The 20,971-nt window shown below is 40.0% G+C and overlaps 1 protein-coding gene across 1 annotated transcript in view; it reads left to right on the top strand.

Moving 5' to 3' along the window:
• Positions 1-20,971, top strand: part of RARS2 (arginyl-tRNA synthetase 2, mitochondrial) — a gene marked incomplete at its 5' end in the record, with an annotated part of 36,244 nt that overhangs the window by 10,545 nt on the left and 4,728 nt on the right. The window contains 11 exons of the mRNA XM_009867163.1: positions 24-107; positions 4,089-4,165; positions 7,453-7,608; positions 9,505-9,611; positions 10,241-10,336; positions 12,717-12,777; positions 15,824-15,900; positions 17,193-17,317; positions 19,394-19,461; positions 19,551-19,660; positions 20,702-20,797. Of these exons, the coding sequence (XP_009865465.1) occupies positions 24-107; positions 4,089-4,165; positions 7,453-7,608; positions 9,505-9,611; positions 10,241-10,336; positions 12,717-12,777; positions 15,824-15,900; positions 17,193-17,317; positions 19,394-19,461; positions 19,551-19,660; positions 20,702-20,797 (1,057 nt within the window). The remainder of the gene's footprint in view (positions 1-23; positions 108-4,088; positions 4,166-7,452; positions 7,609-9,504; positions 9,612-10,240; positions 10,337-12,716; positions 12,778-15,823; positions 15,901-17,192; positions 17,318-19,393; positions 19,462-19,550; positions 19,661-20,701; positions 20,798-20,971) is intronic.

The following is a 20,971-nucleotide window of genomic DNA, read 5'->3' as shown; positions in this document are numbered from 1 at the left end:
TACCGATTTTGTTTCCTTTCCAGGGAATTTTATAGCAAATCTCAAAGTTGCACTGGGACATGAAGTGATAAGAATAAATTACCTTGGTGACTGGGGCATGCAGTTTGGTATGCTTTAATATTGGTTTCTCCTGTTCACCTTTCTGCCGTATAATACTGTCTAGGTTTCCAAATTCAGTTTTTCAGGCACATTGGATTCACTCTGGGCTTATGAACAGTAATATTGTTTTTTCATGCATATAATATGTAGTCAATCTTCTTAAAATATGAACAAAATGATCCACACTGATTTATCAGCAGTATGCCCTGTACTAAGGTACAAGAAATAACAGAAGGAAATTTACTGAGCAGTCCCTCTGTTCGTCAGTAGCTACTCTTTCAGATTACATATGTTTAATTTAGATCTTATTTTTAAAGGGCAGTATGAATGTTTTCTGAGTGTGTTGGTTATACCTTTGGAGGTCTCCAGACAAAACGTGTACCCGTTACCGCAGCTGTTGTATGTCTACTGCGATATTGTCTTCCTTATTCATATTTTGCATGTGTAACAGTTGTGGAGGATTTAGCTTGCTAACTTACCTTTGCCACTCTGGTACACGTAACGATAGAATAATTTTAAGAAGATGGATGTTTTATTTGGCTGATTTTTTGTGTGTCGTGGTGGTTTCTTTATCTGTTTGGGATTTTTTTTCCTTTTGGAAACATATACATTATTCATAGAGCATAATTAACTTGCACAGCAGCTGCATTTTGGCAGGAGGAGGCCTGGAGGGTTTGTATCTTTAAGGATATCCCAGCACTTCCTCCTAAATATTCAAAATGTAACAAAAAAGAGGTGTGTATGTGGTGAATGTCTAAGTGAGTAGGCACTAGAAGACTCTCAGGCCTGGGTGCACATGCGTTCGTATGCACGCACATACACACTGCTGCCTCTTCTGAAATGTCCAGCAGATAAGTGAGGACTGAAAAATCTTCTTATGTGGACCCTAACATGGCTTGGTATTTATTCCCTGACCGCAGATCACTTATGTCCAATTGCTGGATCTGGAAATATCCAGTTGACCCATCCATAGGTTTCATAATTTTGTTCATTTCTGTTGTTAATCGTGCATTTTAAATTCATAGGATCCTAGGATGTGTTGGGTTGGAAGGGACCTTTAAAGGCCATCTAGTCCAACTCCCCTGCCAGGAGGATGGACACCTCACACTAGACCAGGTTGCTCAGAGCTCCATCAAGCCTGACCTTGAATGTCTCCAGGAATGGGACATACCCTGGAGACATCCTCTCTGGGCAACCCGTTCCAGTGTTTCACCACCCTCATTGTGAAAAATGTGTTCCTTCTGTCCAATCTAAATCTACCCTCTTTTGTTTAAAACTGTTACCCCGTGTCCTGTCACAACAAGCCTTGCTAAAAATATTGCTTCCACCTTTCTTATAGGTTCCCTTTATGTACTGAAAGGCTTCGATAAGATCTCTCTGGAGCCTTCCTTTTTCCAGGCTGCACAACCCCAACTTCCTCAGCCTGTGTTTGTAGGAGAATTTTTTTGATCCATATTCTCCTCTCCTTTTCTAATTCCTCCCCTCAAGCTATTTTTGAAAAAAATATTTTTAGATATTTGGAAAAGGGCACTTGTGCCTACTTCCTCAATCTTGAAAGCTGGTATACCTGTGAAAACTAAAAATCTCCCCCACATCTTTTGCAGTAGGTTCTGAAAACAGTCTACTTACAGTTCTTATTTAATTAGCAAACGCAAAGTGCAACATCTATTAAGCAGTCACTTTTGCTCCAGTCCTTACACTGGGCAGTGCAGCCCTTACACTGACCCCTCCATTCTCACTGGTACCACTGTTGGTGCTAACATCAATGAATTAATTTTATGAACAGAGCTAAGTTAAAAACTTAGTGTAAATACACTGCTTCTACTCCATTTATGTAGCAGAGTAGGTAACTGAAATATATTCAGTTCTACCCAGTCTCCTTCTAGAGCATAATTCCTGGGTTTTAGGCAGTTGGGTAAAACATTCTTAAGACTGCGAGAGCAGTAATAGAATGTTTCTGCCATTGTTAAATGTTTTCCTTTGCAACTTCTCTTTCCTGATCCTGTTTCTGATCAAACAATTGTTTATAGCAGAGCTTTGTTTCACTTAGGGTGTGTTTCATAGGAATTGAATACAGAATGAGTTCACCTAAAAGTCAATAATTTCATCATTGCATATTTCATTCATTTTTGCCCCTTAGACATAATTTTATCGCTATGCTGTTGCATAATGAATGTGGCAATGACAATTAAGCAGTGAAATGCAATGTGGTTCAAGGGCTTCTCAACTGACCTCGTACATTCTGAAGATAAGAAATTGTGCTCCTAAGTCTGAGTATCAGGAATTTTATGTACTTTAATGCAAAGTTTCCTGAAGGTATAAAGATCGCAATGCTGGTCATTTACACGTGTACCTGTTGTCCAGCAAACAACTGTTAAAATAATGCTCTTTCATCCAGTAGTTCCAACTGTTTCTTACAAAATGGGTGCTCTCCTCTTTATTTGGGCTGGCTCAGCTCAAATGTATGATGGATTTTACAACAAATAGCGTAGTAATGCTGCAGGAAATTATAGCATAGGAATATTATTATAATGGTCCTTTCCCAGAAGCAGTGCTATAATTAACGATCTGTCAGTATTTCAATTATAACTTCTATTGTCAGTGACTTTAAGATGTTTTATTTGAAAATGTGTTTTGCTGAGAACTGTGGCAGAGGAGTCTTCAACCTTTAGGCAGGTTTCTTGAGGTAACAAGGCTTATGCAGTCACACTGTCCATCTATCTTACTGTCACTCTGCTCCTAATAAATTTTGGACTCATTGGGCAACTTCAGCCCGATCTGACAAAGAAAAACAGCTCCAAGAGAACAAATTCTGTTTGGTTTTGTGACAGTTGGCAGCTGAGTAGGGATAGAAATAAAATGTAGTGCCCTCTGGGAGAGAAAGTTCACTTCTGTATTTAGCCTGCCAGCTAACAAGTTGACACTTCTAAGTCAGAATCGGTCCCAACACATACGGCATCTTGTGAGTATAACAAGAGCTGGGGATAGTTTGGGGAAACACAGTAATATGTGGAAGGGTGTGCTTGGGTTAAGGGAAAACTGGCATTCTTGCTGGGGGTTGGAGTGTGAAGGCTGCGTTGAAAAGCGGAACGTGTAGGTGCACCAGCTCTGGTTGCTCATAGAGCAAGGTGTCCTTAAAGAAACATGCTTTTAATAGAATGAGGCTGATTCTATTTCCTAAGCCCTAACTTGTTTTTCTTACCTAAATCTGCATGGCTTTTTATTGCACTCAGTGTTTCCAAGAGAGAAGTTCTTGAGACATTGCAATTTGTTTAAGTGCAGAGAGCTTTTCAAAGGGCTACCTGCACACCTATTCCTTGGAAGTTATCTTCACATCAGTCCTAACATTGTCAGCTCAGGGGAATGAGATGATCTTAAAAGCAGCCTCAGAAAATCTAAGAAGCTGCAGGATTAATATTACTACATTATGGAATGAGTGAATGGGCTCTTTTGATTTAGACAAAAAGATTGGAATTTGGATCTTGCTCTTTCAGATGGCTTTCAGAAAGTACCAAAGCTGAATAGGATATGTGAAGAAAGCTGCATATTCTAGGCATGCAGCAAAAAGTTCACTTGAAAATATTGCATGAGTGGTATGTGGAATAGTATATTGTTGTCCTTGAAATGATAATACTGTTAAGGTAGGAAACAAAGCAAGGAGTTTTGAGGATGTTCTGTTGCAGGACAGTCTCCACTGTGTGACTTCTCGTTTACAGCTGACTGCTGTGTAAAAGATAATTTTCTGTACCAGTTCAGAAACACAAATTCTGTTTATCAACATAGTATTTCTTGCTAGTTTCTAAGTTTTATAGTTTTGAGGGTTTTTTTCATGCAGTGGAATAATAGGTTTGTTTCTGTAGCATGTAATATTATGTATGGCATTTCTTTTGTTACGTGCAGTGTTAAGACTAGAAGTGCTTATGAAAACAACTTAACAAAGCAATATACTCTGGCCTGTTGCCTAACTTTGTTTTTAATTGTTTTTCAAGGTTTATTAGGTGTTGGTTTCCAACGCTTTGGCAACAAAGAAAAGCTAAAAGCCAGTCCTTTACAACACCTTTTTGAGGTAAGTTGAAGTTGGTGAGGCAAACTACGAACTTCAGAAGCCAGTCCATTTAACATAGCTGTCAATTTTGGACAGAGTAGTGTGTTTGCAAGGTCATGATAAGACCTTGCTTGAAGGACCAGTGGTAGCCTGGGCCATGGCAGCAGAGGCAGTTTTCACTAGACCATGGCAGCAGAGACAGGTTTCACTAGACTGAAAAAGACAACCCAAAGGGGAGGTGATCATATGGATACGTAAGTTGGACTGGCGGTTGCTACTGCCACAGCTGGCTTGACCAATGTCAGCTGTGTTGACTGGGCATAGGTGACTGCTGACCTCACTCTGGCAACTGCACTGGAAGTGGTGTCTTGCATCTAATGCTGTGGTATGTTGGTTACCAAAGCTGTGAAAACAAGTAGCGTGTGTGGTGTAAAAATCCTCTTGTTGCTAGTATTTTTAGAATAAATAGTATTTAATTTACGTTGCTCAGTACAGGAATCACCGTGGTTGGGGAAAAGGATCTTTAAAGTGTTGTGTGTCTGATATAGAGGCTTAGCATATATAGATAAGGAGGAGCAACTGTCACTTTCCAGAATACTGTTCTGGCTCTGCAGAATACTCTTCTTCCACGAGTGCAAAAGAGCCAGGAGTGTTAGAAAGTGCAGTTTCTGCTGACAGGCATTCAGGAAATGCCTTTAAACAATAGAGAGGGCTGTTTCATTTGCAGGATTTGTCCTCTCTGTTCCCCACCAGCACAGTGGAAATGCTGTAGATTGCATTTCTTTGTGTCAGGGCCAAAATTGACTCAGTGGACTCTCCAGGTTAGCCGTAACAATTAGGGTAGTTTAACAAGTCTTGTTTTTCCAGGACTGATGAAGTTTTGGTTGTTGGTTTGCTCCATCCAAGTATGCCTCATGTTATCTGAGTTGTTATTTACTTCTTCCTCTTTGCCAGTTCCTGTGTCATCTCTTGTTTCATACAGCACAATGAGCAAAGGAACATTTCCATCAATCTTTTGACGCTTGTGAGCGATCCTTTATTGCGAACCATGCTGGGCATAAGAGAGCATGACTTATGTATTTACCTGCACAAATCCAGCAGCTGTGAGGACAGATGGACAAAATTTTCTGAATGGCAAATATTCAAGCCTTCATCCTTTAAAATTAAGATCTCTTGTGCTAACGAGGCTTTGTCAGGGTTCTTGTGTGGCACTGTCAAGTGTGCTCTTTTTATAAAGCTGAGCTGTGCTTCACCCTGAGCTGGATATGGGAACTCTTGCTAGTGCTGGTGTTTGGAAAGTATGTCACAGAATAACTGTTTTGCATAAATCTGTTTTACTGGCAAAGGAACAAATTGTGTTTGAATACACGGATACTCTACAGCTGAATACGTATTAGGTAGATTGTTTATGTAGCAGAGTAGCTCTTCCTGAGTTTGCCAGCTTCTCTGGCATAGATAAATGCTGTTTGTTTTCTCATCCCTGAGACCTGCTCAATAGAATTGATAGATTCTCAACATGTAGGTGTTTTAGAGCTGTAGGACTGATTTAATTAAATGACAAGAAGTAATTGCGTTCTTGTGGTTGTGTGTAGCTGCATATTGTTTAATTTTTATTTATAATTTTAGTCCATTCTTAGGATTTAAATTTAAAATACTTGAATTTTGCACTAAAGCTTTTAAATACTATCTGTTGCAGTAGCATGTGGGCTCTATGACCTTAAAAAAATAACTTCAAGAGCAGAGAACAGAATTCAGTCAAGCTGCAATGGGTTCAAAAGCAGTAGTTGATTGAGACCAAATTAGTTTCTCAAATATGCCCAGTGTTGAACTGCTTGTTCAGCTGTATTCCTGGTTTGTATCAAAAAACTGAGACATGTTTCAAAGTGATGTTTTTTCTGCTCTTGTGTGAAACTAATGTTTCCTGTAGTTTGTTTAAGAAGAAAATTTCCACGGCACAGTTTCTATATAAATAAATATATAGACAAATGTACTTTTCTAAACATCTTTGCACCTTTCATTTTTGGTCAGAAGTCACATGCAAATGTGCTTTTTGCATTATTTTTCCTCTGTAACATCAAAGATAGGGAGTGGAGCGGGGAGAAAGTTTAAAATGTTTGAAACTACTGAGCGAGGAGGGAGAGCATTGTTCTTGGTAAGGGTTGAGTTTTTGCTCTACTTTAAATTTCTTCTTTGGGCCAGAACTAAGAAAACATTAATCTTTGAGACCTGTCAGATGTACTGCCTGTTACAATCTCTAAAAATCTTGGGATGTAAAAGGAAGGGGAAAAGTTTTGAGAGTTTTGCTGTGGAAGCTATTTTATTTTTTTTAAATAGGCAAACCCATTCAAGCAAGGTACTATTGGCAAACTCATTGTCTGAACATTGCAGGAGTAAAGTTTTTATAATTATTGGGGTTTTGTAATCAAGTTTGCAGTGATTTGGGGATCAAAACTCTGGTAAAGACTTACAAGTTAAAGAGCATTGAACTATTTAGGTCTAAATACGTAGCGTAACCACTAGTTACTTTAATTATTTTTACATGGTACTTCTAAAAAACTCTTCCATGGGGTTTCAAGATGCTACATGTGGAAAGCAAGGAATCATTGTCTGGATGAATGTTTGGCCTTTAGATACAAAGGAGTACGTTCATGAACAGGAGAGCCAAATTTGCTGTACATTACTTAAAGCTGACTAATACAAGAGTTTGTAATGCTTTTCAGCAAACTGACAGTGCGGATGTGTGTGTCTGGGCAGATGCTGACATTCATAGGCTTCAGCCACAAAGAGATGGCGTGTATTAATATGGATGCAGAGTCCTGTAAGTGAGGGGTTTTGCATTAGAATTTGGGAGATTTTTGTGAGCTAGTAAAACACCCAAGTCAATCTAGGATTTTGCTGCTTCAACTGCCATCTCATTTTTAGACAGTGCAATTGTTATAAATATCAGCTTTTTGTGCTCCTCTGAAGAATAGTTTAGAAGTCTGTGATGGTTTCGCTTTCCTGCGTAAACGAGGTCTTCCATATTCTGCAGCTGCAGTTGTTTCAAGGTTATGAAGAGGGCGATAGTGACAGCGGTAAGGAATTATGGCATTGGTCTTGTTTCATGATAGCTGCAAATTTTCCTATTGGAGTTTGAACCGCTAATTCATCCCTTAAAGAGGAAATGTGTTCCTTTAACATATCTTCAAAATTTTGACGTTACACGTGTCATCTTTAAATGTGTTTGTATTGTTGTTCTAGAACTTGTTTTGGTTATTTTTATTGGAGGAGCATACTTCTTCAACATTTTCAATGCCGTTATATTTTAGGTGTATGTGCAGATTAACAAAGCAGCAGAAGATGAAAACACGAAGAAGCTGGCTAAGGATTTCTTTAGAAAACTGGAGGAACATGATGAGCAGACATTGTCACTTTGGAAACAATTTAGAGACTTCAGTATTGAGGAATACATCCGAATTTATAAGGTACAAATCATCCTGCTTTTCCTGTGCTGCTGTTAAAGTGGTCTCTTTTTATCTGTTGTTCCATCAGTCTAGTCGCCAGCACACGGCACTATTTTATCAAAGAGATTGCCAAGCAGTGAACTGACTTCGGAACTGAGGTTGCTGTAATGCTATCAATTCAGTGCTTTTCCAGTAAACTTTGCAGTGTTGTGGGGAAAGTGTTTCTCAGTATGCCAGCTTATGCCCCATTCTATTTGGAAGAAGCACAGTAGTAAATTTAATATCCAAGCAGACCGTCACTTTAGTTGCTGACACCCTAGACACATTTTATTTAATGGCGTCCATGTAATTGGCCCTTAGATTAATTATTCCTTCTCAGAAGCCCTAAAGCTAGGAGTATGGTACTAAGGAACAAACCAAATCAATATTAGATAAATATCGTTCACTTTTGCTTAGCTATGAAGTCAGCAACAGTCCGCTAAATTTAACAGTTTCCATGTGATAAATTTTATTGGGAGTTAACTCTGCGTTCACATTTCTGATCTAATGTTATAATGCACACTTGGGTATTTTGCATATTAACTCCAGTGTAAGAAATTACAGCAGCAAGAATTTACAGAAGTGATCAGTGCATTAAGTTGCCTGCAGGTTGAGCTGAGCAGCCATCTGTGGCGTACTGTAATCACAAGAATGTAGCTGCTGTCCACTGTTTCATGGAAGATGTTTGTGCCACTGACCACAAACTGAAAGAGGGATGATACACAGCTTCTGACACTGAATCCAGTCCCTTGCTGTTAAATACTACATAAGCTTACTCAAAACCCAGCTGAGTCCATCTAAAAACCAGCTAGTGTTTTTCTTTCCCACATTCTTGCAATGTAATTCTGGAATGGGAGCCCAGTTTTGATAGGCTTAGGCATTTTTTTCCAACTTGCAGCTCCAAAGAATTTGTGACTCATTTTATACCACTTTCTTCCAGTATTCACTTAAAATTGCGCTTTTCCATCTCCTTCCTCTTGATGTATTTATGGAAACTGGCCACGTCTTCTTTCATTCTTGATCTCAGATTTAAAAGACAAGCGGCCTGCCTTTTCCTCAGTGATCCAGATAACCTGGCTGTTCTTTAATTTCTTCCCTGAAACATAACTGCTGGATTGATGCCCAGCACTCTAGCTCAAGATCTCTTAAGTGAGATGCAGCCTTGATAACTGTAGTGGAGAGCTGACCTGTTAGACTAAGTGGGTCCTGGGCTGAGTGCGCGGCTGCACCATGATGGTCACCCATCATTGATCACATGCTGACTGGTACAGCTAGCTCTGTCCCAGTGCTATTCAAACTAATAAATGTCCCGCTGATGGACTGACGGCTTTGTTGCCCTCAGTGAAACTTTGTCTTCTGTACTATTACATTTCACCCAGTTTTGAAAGTTAAGGTCATCCTCTCTCTCTTAGGAGTACCCTCTGCCTTCCTAGTGGTGGCGATTTCTGGCTGCTCAGCAGTGTTTGTGAGCAGCTCCTGCTTTTTTAATTTCTTTTAGCATCCTTTTAAAATAGGATTGATTTCATGTTCAGGTGACTTCTCTGCAGTTCACTGGTTTCTCCTCCAGCACAGCATGTTAGAGACCTCCCTCAGACTTTTTATACTAATTGCTCTATCCAGTTTATGCCTAATTTCTCATGAACATTATATCCAACGCTGTATTCAACTCTGAGAGATTCATTCTAATGTAGAAGTCAATTAGATCAGAATCCAAACATTGTTTTCTTTTAACAATGAAGTGACATTTCCTGGAATAAAATCGATCTTTGCGTTCTATTTGACCTGTGACACAGACCTGTCATCTGACTTATTTTGAAGAAATGATTAGCCACACTCTTAACAATGTTACCCTTCTTTGATATTCTTGGATCTTTTCAGCGTCTAGGAGTGCACTTTGATGAATATTCTGGAGAATCATTTTACCGAGAGAAGTTCCAGGAAGTTCTAAAGTTGTTGGAGGATAAAGGACTCCTTCAAAAAACAATGTATGAACTCATTATTCAGTCTACTGGTATAGTTTACTAAATATTTCAGTTGCATTTCAAATGAGGTACAATGAGTGAGGTTTGTAATCTATGGGGAAGAGTTTTCTTTAGATGATTTTGGTAGCTCTTCTAGTAGAAGACTAACAGAATTTGTGCAGTCACAGCTAAAAACTAAGTTTGCCTTTTCTGTGGCTAGCACAGATACCTGGCTGTGACAAATTAACTACAATGACAGTGTTCAACTCCTATTGGCCTTTTAGGCTGTTAATTAGTTTGGTAGCTGCATGTGCCATTTAATGAGTAGAGTAAGATGAGGTCCTTGCCTTGATGAAGGAGCTACCTGGCTGAACTGGGATGTAAGCTGTAGTCAGGGAATGCACCAGAATGTGGTCAGGCAGCTCCCTGGTATCAGCAGTGGGGACAAAAAACTTAGAGGAGCAGCCTAGAAAAAGACTTAAAAGAGACAGTCATTCAAAGAAAAGAATGAGGTTGTCTAGAGTGAGGGGGTTTCCATGGCAAGAGGCCTTTTTTTAAAAATTTTTTTTTGGTCCTAACCTCTATCTTATCTGAAATTACCTGTATATTGGATCTGGCCTGCAGTTACTTCAGTGTTTTCTCTCAACTTACAGAGAAGGGACAGGAATTGTGGATCTTTCAGAAAAGAAAGACCTCTCGTCATTCTCCACTGTCATGCGTAGCGATGGGACGTCTCTCTATATAACAAGGCAAGTAAACCCATCTGTGTTTATTTTGCCAGTGAACTTTTGTACATGAGTACATTTTTAACTGGTAGTACAGATTTTGAAGCTTTTTATTTCTTGGATGGAACACCTTGACTAATGAGTAATCATAACTACAACTAGCAATGTAACTATGACAGGATGAAAATAGCTCAGGAAAAGCAACTGCTTTTAAATACTTTTTCTCCCCTTAAACACTCTGTTAGTAAATCTCCTCTTTCCGTAAATTATAATACTCTTCTCCAGCTGCTGACTTTGAAAACAAAGGTGGAATCTCTTCATCTAATAAACATTTGCCAAGTAATGAAGGTTTTAGAAAGACCTTTGCTTAAAATATTTATTGATAGCGTGATGAGGAGAAAGATGACTTGTTCAGCCATGTCTTGATTGACTCAGTGGACCACTAGCACTAGTTTTATCACCATTTTCCTGAATTTTATCACTGTTTTCTTGAATTTTATTACTGTTTTCCTGCATTTTATCACTGTTTTCCTACCTTCTCATCAGTATCCCAAAATTCCTCTTGGGGATTTTAATATGGAAGCCTTACCAATTTCTTTGTGCCAGCAATATAAATGAGTATGTCTAGCTGTCAGGGTGAACTGTGTACGGCTTTTCAGGACAAGGGTGTTAGAGTGATGCTGCAGTCAATCCTGCACGTTAGGGAGCTGCTGAATCCTGTAGCCAGATAGAGGCAAGGCTGCCACAGGTCCATGCCCACAGGTCCAAAAGCAGTGAGGCTGAGCAGCTGTTTCCAGCAGGCACGCAAACGTGTGTGTACACACAACCAAGCGGGGCAACACAAACAAAACCAGTCAGTGCTTAGACAGCAGGACTGGCCTCATTTTGTTCCCCTCTGGCTGATTAAGATGAAGATCTATTATTGTGAAGAAATACACGTGTATGTATGTTTGTGTGTGTATACATCCACATTTGTATGTAATATATATATTAACTGCATAAGTAATAGACAGGTGTATTGTATGTACAGAGTATGCATGCACAATGTGTATCCCTCCAGTAGCTGAGCTTCAGCACTCGGTCTGCCCACCAGCATGCCCCTGGACCCCCAGGTCTCCCGCTTGCTGGCACGGGGAGGGGCATGTGAGCCTCCCAGGCCAGTAGCCCCTCTCCAGTTGCTGGTACAGACACGGTGGATCGCGCCGGTAACAGAGCTTAGGAGTGCGATCCATCCAGCAGGTGGCCCTGTCCTACATAGAGAGACGCATGTACACAGGCAGGTCTCTCCGTCAACCCCCAGGCCCCATGGTCTCTCTCCCAGTTGGCCTGGACCCCTTGATGCCAACAGGACAGACTCTTCTGGGTGTCTGGTCTTTGCAGGCTCACACTTAGCTGGCTCCCAGGGTCTTTCACCTGCTCGCTGTCTAGTTTAGCTTGGTACTTGCTGTCAGTCACACACAGCTGTGTGTGCCCTTGCTCCTGTTGTTGGCAACAGAGACACCTTGGCCTGTGTAACCCATGGTCAGACTCCAGTTGCTGTCATTTAACTTCACTTCCTTCCAGACGCTCTAGTTGCTGGCAGTGCAGACGCATGGCCTATATGAGCTGTAGTCCTCAACTCCAGTTACTGATGCTCAGGCCTCCAAACACAAGTGCACACAGAAGAAAAATCCTCTCAACAAGGAAAAGTTTGAAATGGAGTTTAATAAAAAGACAGAACAGACTGTGGTGATTGGACGCAGGACACAACCAGCATTTGTTTATAAGCCACTTGTCCTTTTATCATCATCTCCCTCTCTTTTTCCATCTTTGGTTCCTACCCTAAGCATCCTATAGGGAGTGTAGTGCAACTGCAAAATGCTTTTCCCTTGCATCCCTTGTGTCCCATGTCCCTTAGGCAGTAACCTCCCTCAGTCAGAAAGTGAGTTGGAGAGCTGCTCCTGGTGACCCCAGAGGTGCGTTTCAGACTAGAACATGGGGCTGATGGCTCTCCTGTGACAGCTCTGGGAGGGGCACATGCAACTCGCTTCTCTGAACTACTTTGTGTATGTGAAAATGAGCTTTTTATCATATAACTTAACACGGAGCGTGCTGTTAGTTTTCTAAAAGAGGGTTGTTTCTTCCAAGTCCTAGTTGATTGATTGTCCCAGTAGGCAGACAGAGACTTGACTTCTTTTGCACGTAAGAACTGTCTCCTCAGTAATTTTCATAGGTAGTGATTTTAAAAAACATTTCAAACACGTTGTGAAGAAAGTACACATCCTCTTTTTTGTGTAAAGCATACATGGATCCCTCTAACTGGGTAGTCCTCTCCCCGTACATAAGAATGGATTATTTTCTTAAGAGGCAAATAGCGAGGTACGTTTGAGTGAAAGTCCAAACAGTTTCTCATTATCTTTTTCAGAGATCTTGCTGCTGCTATAGACCGTATGGATAAGCATAGCTGTGATACTATGATTTATGTGGTAAGTAATTTTAGGTTCACTGAAGGCTTTTAAGCCTCACTCTCCAACAAACCAGGGGGCCTCTTGCTTGCAATATGACTTTGGCACACAGTATTTTTGGCAGTAAAATAGCTACTCTTACTGCCCAGCAGCTCCACCTCAATGTGGCAATGTTTTCTTGGTTCTCTTTCAATTCATGACCCACAGAATGGTTGGAAAATTGGCTCTGGAGTTATTCTTTGTTATAAAAATTCATTACAATTCATTTTTAAGGAACTTTTACTCATCTGACATTTATTTTCTTTATAAATGTCATAATTTGTACTTAAACAAGTCAGAAAAAATGTTACTCTTACAAAGGGGTGTAAAATGTTAACTTGGAAATTTAGGAATTGATGATCTAAAATGAATCCAAGTCTACTCTAAAGTAGTCGTGTTATCTGAAATGTAAATTTTTATGGCTTTGAACAATGTCTCAGTATCATTAGATAGAAACGGCACATAAAGTACTGCTTAATCAATCTGGACAAAGCAGTTGTAGACAGAGAATTTTGGTTCGGTTATTTTGCTTTTTAACAATTCCAGCAGTATCAGTCATGAATAGCAGGATTATGTCCTCACTTTTGAAACTTTTTTGTTCTAGTATTAGCAAGGACATATCCCATGAGACTTTTAAATATTCTTTTGCCCCGATTTAGAAAAAAAAAAATTTTTTAAACCATGTGAAGTCAATTAATTAACATGGAAAAAAATCTGCATGTTGTTTGCGATGTCTTTGGTAATGTCCATATGTTTTCTCTGGTATAGCTTTTTCAAAAGTTAACATAGTGTTAAAAATACCATGATTCAGGGGAAGAGGAGAGATCAGTAAGCATAAAAATAAATACAGAGATAAAATGCAACTTTTAGCTAAAGCTGTCACATTCCTCCTTTTATTTTCGATCTTCAGGAAGTTTCTGGTAGCTTGCTATTCCCACATGTGCTCATAGAACAGGGATTTGCTGGTTGTGATTTTTTTGTGGGGGGAAAATGCTTGACTTGTTGGGAAGTTTTTTTGCCTCTGCTGACTGGAGGGTTCACTGGCATCAGGGAGAAGCGCGGCCGTGAAAGTGCAGTGCGTTGACAGTTAAGGAATTTTTCTGCCTAGTTCATGTGAGTAGGTAATTAACTGTATTTGTTGTACCATGAGGTAGTAGGGACCAAGGGAGAAGGAACAATTAGAAAGAAAGAAAATAATTGGCTGGGTATTTTGCATAAATTAGGGTATGGGCTGAGTGTTACACTCATGGAGCGAGCAAGCGTGGAAGCAGCACTCTTGAGTTGACTGACTGCTCCTAGCTGATCTCCAGGATCTGCTTGTCCAGAAATATGCAGCAAAATCAGAGCGCGCTGCAATCAGTGTGCCCGTTGTAATCAGTGTCCCTTTCGAGTTAGAAATGACAGATCAACCTGTCTAGTCCTGTTCCCTCAGCCCGGCTAAGGTTCCATAATTTTTGGATGACACGGTTAGTATTTTTATCTCCTCTGATTTTCTGAGGCCTCTGTAGGTCATGAGAGGCTGATAACAGAAGCTGTTAGAGAGTTTGTGGGATGGACGGCCTGGTGAGGGAACTGCCAGCCTTGCTGGGCTTTGCTGCTGTTTTCTGGCATAGTGAGTAAGGAATTAATTCGGTGTAACCAGAGGCAGAAGGACTTTGTGGGTTTGAAAACTTATTTCATAAAAATGCAGTGATATGAGCAAAATACTCAAAACATTTTAAAGTGAGTGACATGTATTATTAAAGAGGTACTAAGGTTTCATTGAATGTTGAAAACTCTTATATATGAAAAATTAAATAGTTCACAGTGTCACATGCAGTCTTCTCCCTTAAAGCTAACCCCTTAGACTACATTTGGACATGGATAATTTTGGGGCCTGTAAGGAAAAAATTGCTGTTCTTTGTAATACATATCTTCTTTTCGAGCATTTGTGTAATTTTTGCCATGCTGTTGATTCAGAAGATCAGCAATCTAGACTATAACCAATGAGACTATTAAGCAGATATTCTTTATCACAGCGCTGGGAGACGCACGGGGGGTATTTCCACAGCGTGTGCTCACCCTGGCTTTGTCTTTGTTCTGATTATATGCATTCACTACATAGACACTTATGGTATTTCCACAAAATAATTATTACATCTCCTCCTATTCTAGGAACTATTTACATACTCATTTCACTTTCCATTCTACAATCTTTGTCGCCGTCTACTGTTACTTCTTATTTTGGCCTGTCTTGGTGGTCATCACATGCCTCTGATGGTAGTTTGCTTCACTCCTCTTCCTCTTCTGTTCTTTCAGTGACCTTCTCCATTGCTTGACAGATTCTGTGGTCAGAACTGGCTGCAGTTAGCTGCAGGCAATAAGGTTCTGCCTTGAAAGAACTGTTCCCCTTCCAGTTACAAGTTATCTTGTGCAAAGATCGTTGTTAGACATAAACTGTCATCAATAACTGCTTTAAGTCATAGGAGAGAGTAATTAAAAGTGGAAGAAAGCATCATTAATATGAAAATGTGATCACATATACCTTTTTTTAAAAGTATTCACCTGATTTGTGATGTAAAACACTACAAATCACACTGAAGACAGTGGAAACTAGTGGATTCTGGAGACAGCTGAAAGAGGTGTTCTGTTTCTAAGACGAAGGAACCTTTGGTGATGTAAAACATGAGAGTATAACGAGGAGCAAGGTTCTGAAGTGAAAAGGGAGGCATTTTGTTTGATGGACAGCTCATAGATTATGTGAAACTAAAGATTAGCAAGGTTTTGTTTCATTTCATGCCTTTGCCTTCATGACCTAGGAATAGTTATTTTTTTAAAAGGGGAGATTACTTTTTCTAACAAGGTGCAAAATTCCATTGTCGTAGATTCCAGCTGTTACATTTTTCAAGTCTTGCCTATCTTCAATGGCCTTAATTCTGCTTGCAGTCATTTACTGGCACAGCATCTGTGGTGGTTTGTGTTTGTGTGTTAAAACCTGATCCTTAACAATCTTGGAGTGTTTCTGATATGCACCAATTCTGTTCCTTAGACAGATAAAAGTCAGAGGAATCACTTTCAACATTTGTTCCAAATACTGAAGCTCATGGGTTATGACTGGGCAGAAAGGTATGTATTTATGAATGTTTTTTATACATATATATTAATTTTTTTTTAAGAATGAGTGATATGTACACTGACATTACAGTGGAGGACTCTTTTGAAGAGTATCTCCTGATAGTGTCTGCTTACCACCATGCTATAGCACCCGCGATACAGGCATTTTGGATGACATTAAGCTGGAAGATGTGCTGCTGGTGCACAACTAGTGAACTTGAGTGCAAGCAGACGTTTGGCCTATAAGGAGCCAATGTCCAATAAGGAGGTAAAAAATAAGAAAACAAACCCTCAGAAATGTGTGCAACGCAGGCCTCGGGTCCTCGGCATCAGCCTTTTCACTCTGCGTGTCCGCTCCTGCGGGTCTGCTTTGTTTGCAAATGCAGACGTCGCAGTGTGTTCAGGATGTGAAAAACAGCCCTGTCTCTCATTTAACAGGTCTTTTGTAACTGCTTGCTGTAAAAATGGGAAAAAAAGAAATAATCTTTCAGAGATGCTGTGGCACAGCTTCTAGGATATTGTGTGATCACATATTAAACGATTTTCTTGAAGTGTTATACTTCAGCAGAGATCTGAACCCGAGTTTGAATCATGCTTCAGGCTTGAAATATCTATCACAGGGAAATGTATCCCTGCTGTTACTCATCGTAATTACCAATCCTGTTAGCAATGTGAAGCAAAGGTCAGTAATGGATCTGCAGACTAAATCATATTCCTCTCTGACAGACCGCATGTTTTTTGTGATTAAAGTTAGGATTTTGGCCTTCAGGAGTATTAGTCTGCCTCCTTTTGCAGGGCTTAAACTTGGCAGCAAAATTATCTTAAGTTATGGATCCAGAATGCTTGGGATTATTGTGAGGAGAAGCAGTGAATGTTTTATTATTAGCAATGATTAATTACACTTTTAGTTTAATGTGGCCACAATAGAATTATTATGACTCCCTTCCTAATCTTATTAACAGATCTGTGTTGCCTCAGTAATTTGATCTGTCTGCATCCTGCCTTTCCTCAATTTATTGCAATTTATTGCATTGAGTCCTCTGGACTAAAGCTAGTAGCAAGAGAGGTTCTCATGAGCATGCAAATGACCAGGTTATCATAATTCTGATCGTAATTTTCATATTATATAATAAGTATGGAGCTTTGGTTCCTGAAATGAGAGTTACTGATTATATCACCAAACTTCCCACGTTGGAGCCCTATTTATTCAGCTGTTTCCTGGTAAGAATCCAGCTCTGAACAAACACTGCAAACATTTCTCTTGATTAAAGAGTAATTTCGGGTCCTGCTGCTTTTCAACACAGGTGCCAGCATGTGTCTTTTGGTCTAGTTCAAGGGATGAAGACTCGAAGAGGAGAAGTAATTTTCCTGGAAGATGTTTTAAATGAAGTTCGCTCAAGGGTCTTACAAAACATGGCTTCTGCAAAAAGTTAGCTATTTCAGGTCTTATTAATTTCTTTTGATGTTCTGTGTTGATCAAAAACGTGTCGTCTTTTCTATCCTTCATTTTCCCTGCATCAGACTAATCACAGTGATATGCCCTGCTCTGTGTGCTTTTTGTATCTTCCGTAACATAAGCAATGTTAAAATAATCCTCTGCAACTCTGTGAACTTCCCTAAATTACAAATCTGCCAATTTTAATATCAGTGAAGTTATTTCATCATGCTTTTCTGCTGGGAAGAAAGTATCTGCCTTTGGGAAGCAACAGTTGCTTTTTTTTCTGGAGGGACAAACTAGTCAATAAAAGGTTGGGGGCCAGAGTTCAGGGAATAGTCAGATTTTATCCAGAATATTTGTGGCTCTGACACTTTCCTCCGGCAAGATTGACCGTAGCTTGTCTGCAGCTTGTCACCCTCTCTGCCTCCTGACTCTCGGGAGTCCCCCGGAGATCACTGCTCTGCAGCAGGATCTGCCGAAGGAGTTGTTTGCCTGCACCTCGGCCTGTGGCTCTTGACACAGTGAAGATCCCAGCAGTTCTCAGGGACGTGCTGCCCCCTCTTGTGCTTTCTGGAGTTACAGTGCTCAGTTCAGTCAGTGAACTGAGATTAAGTCGTGTGCATTTGCCTTGCTCTGCCTCCTCAGCTTTTTTACTCCAGATAATTTTGCCTCTAGGGTGGATAGAAGGGTGATCCTGACTCATAGCGATGTCTTCAGTGTTTGAAAAGTATTTGGATACACACTGAAATACAGTACGAACGTGTGAGTGGCATCAAAATGCCTCGCTGTCATTGAAAAGATTTTGAGACCTACCTTTAAAAATCATGCCTGTGTGGAGCTGGTTAGTTAAATAGCTTTGTACAAATTCTTTTTTTTCCTGTTAGCTGTACACAGTTCTTCTGCTATTTAAATTTCCATTATTGGTATCCTTTTTCTTTCTATTAATCTCAATGAATCCTACTGTCCATGTAAATTCTCTGTCTGTTTCCTTTGCCACTTTACTTTCTCTTAGATAGCTTTGCCTGTGTCTCATCTAGCATCTAAACAAAAGCCTGAACTCTGAGATGGTCGGTCTCTTTTGAAACAATTCTGTTATGAAATGTAATAGTGTAATCCAAATGTATTTGCCTTTTTGAATGAACAGCCAGTCTGAGACTTCTCAGGGCTATGAACTATCCCCACACTTTTCAAGTGTAGTCTTTTCTGAATTTTGTAAATCGCAAAGGTATGAGTAGTACAAACTACTTAAAGTTGTCTCAGTTGGCTTTGCTGACCCGGAACAAAGTGAATAGCAAAACAAAAGACAGAAATCTGAGTGTACAAAAATTGTATTGCAGAATGGTTTCAGCTTAAGTGGCACCTTAAGAGAACAAGCTGAATTCTCCGTATTCTGCTGTCAGTGGGAATTCAGCTGGGACAGGAGATGATAAGCTGAACTCTGCAAGTTAAATAGATTACATGTACCAAAATAAAACAGTGCACTTGGCCCTTGCTAAAGTGGAACAGATCTGCCTTGTGAGAGACTGTGGTAAGAATCCTCCTTTCTCTAGTAGAAGCAAACAGGAAGAGGAGATTCTGGTAGAGCGCGCTGTGATCTGAGTTTAAAACCAGAAAGTGTTATGGATGGCAAAAGCATCACCTTCTTACTAGGCAAGGTTGTGGGTCCAAACACAAGTAATTGATTTCTCAGAAGATACGTAGGCAAGTTTACTGTACTTCTGATTAACCAGAGCATCAGCTTGGCCCTGCAGACTTCCCTGTGAGACAGGGACTGAAACAGGCGCTTTGGTGGGTTTGTGTACACAACAGCATGCTGCTTATCTGCTGAAGCATATCTTTCAAGTTGTGAAAAAGCTGGAAATAGCTTTGCAGACATGTCTCTGTTGTGAGGATATTCTTTCTTAGACTCTTCCGGATTAATTAATCTTGGATTTCTTACTGTATGCATCCTGACAGGTTCCATATTGCTAGTTTGAGAAGATACTGTTGTATTGGCATCTCAAAGTGAGCAAAGGAGTCATTATGCTACTACAGACTTAAGATTTCTTTGTTTCTGTTTCTCTTCAGCAACCAAAGAGACAAAAGACCCTATGGAGACAGCAGAGAAAGTTGGTCTTGCCGCACTAATAATTCAGGTGAGTTTGAGCTGCCTCCCACGGTATTTGCATCTTCTATGAATTGAGATGGAGAGCTGTATCTAGATGATATTAACTTATTGTTCCAGGACTTTCGAGGCCTTTTGTCATCTGATTATCAGTTTAGCTGGGATCGAGCTCTTCAAAGTCGTGGAGATACAGGCGTGTTCTTGCAGTACACACATGCCAGACTCCATAGGTAAGAGGAGTGTTTCTGTGCAGAGATACACTTTGACAAGTATTTTAATCTTATTAACTTGCTGCTTTGTTAAATTACAGTGTTAACTCCTTCCCTAAATATGACACACATTCACTTTTTCAGCAGAAGTGTGAGTTTACAATAGGAATCAGTGAGACTTCCCAAAGAGCAAGCCAATTAAAGTGAAATTACTACCTCACTTCCACAGGGCTGAGCCAACAGTCCATGTACTTTTCAGTTCTAGAAACAGCCTCTCTGTGTGGTTGGTCTCAGTGATGAAGAACAGTGACCTTAGGATTAGGGAAACTGATGTAAAAATCAAAATGCCTGTGTATGTAAAATATACCAAATCACAGAACTTAGATGGTTTTGGCTGCCACTGTAGCTAGTGGGTGGGATCTTTTTAACATTCTGTGATTTCACTGTTGGTAACCACGGTTAAAAGCAGACCCCTTCCTGTTGAATCAGGTCAAACACATCACATGTTTAATTATTTCTTTAAAAAGAACTTCAGAGGAGTCCAGTTCGAACAGTTTTATCAACTAGTGATCTGTCAGAGCATTTTTAAGGCAGACATCAGTATGTATTTTCATAAAAGCATGTAAGATACCTTCCTGGATCAGGCCAAAAGTCTGTACCAACCTGGCATTCTGTCTGAGGCAATCGTAATAGGAGATGGTATTCAGGGAGCGCATGCCAGCCTGATGCCTTTCTGTAGCCTATTCCTCTTGTTCTCCCTTGTCATCTAGGTATTGGTACTGGGGTGCAATTACTAGGGCATCAACTAGCTCCCTAGTTCTTTTAGCATCAGCTTCTGTTGTCTGTGTATATTTCTCAGCCTGCCAATACTGAATGGCTAACACAAATTTAGATTTTTTTTTTATCTTGGGTTGAAGTCAGCTAGTCTATCTCAGTATTCCATTCAGCTTGAGCAGAACATACCTACCCTTCTTTCTTAAAAACACAAATTACTGGGGTTTTTGTTCAGCTTTGCTAACAAGAGTTTTTCATCCAAATTTGCTTTTCATTCTTACATTTTAGTTTAGAACAGATGCATGGGAATGAGCAGCTAACTGATGTTAATGTGGCCTGCTTGCAAGAGCCAGATGCCATCGCTGTCCTTCAGCATCTTCTCAGGTTTGTCTAGTTTTCTTTCCAAATACTAATTCCTTTAAAATAAGCTTGTGGATTTTCTGCCAGACACAGACTGCCTGATGATGAGAGGAAAAATTGTTATTTCAGGCAGCGGCTTGTCTGTTGGGTCATAATGATTGCAAGAGAAGCTCTCACTTGAAGTCTTTGTGGATTTTA

This window comes from Apaloderma vittatum, unplaced genomic scaffold (genome assembly GCF_000703405.1).
Source record: "Apaloderma vittatum isolate BGI_N311 unplaced genomic scaffold, ASM70340v1 scaffold18663, whole genome shotgun sequence".
In the NCBI taxonomy this organism is placed as follows: Eukaryota; Metazoa; Chordata; class Aves; order Trogoniformes; family Trogonidae; genus Apaloderma; species Apaloderma vittatum.
The sequence above is the reverse complement of the archived record's forward strand: the minus strand, read 5'-3'. Positions and strand labels throughout refer to the sequence as shown.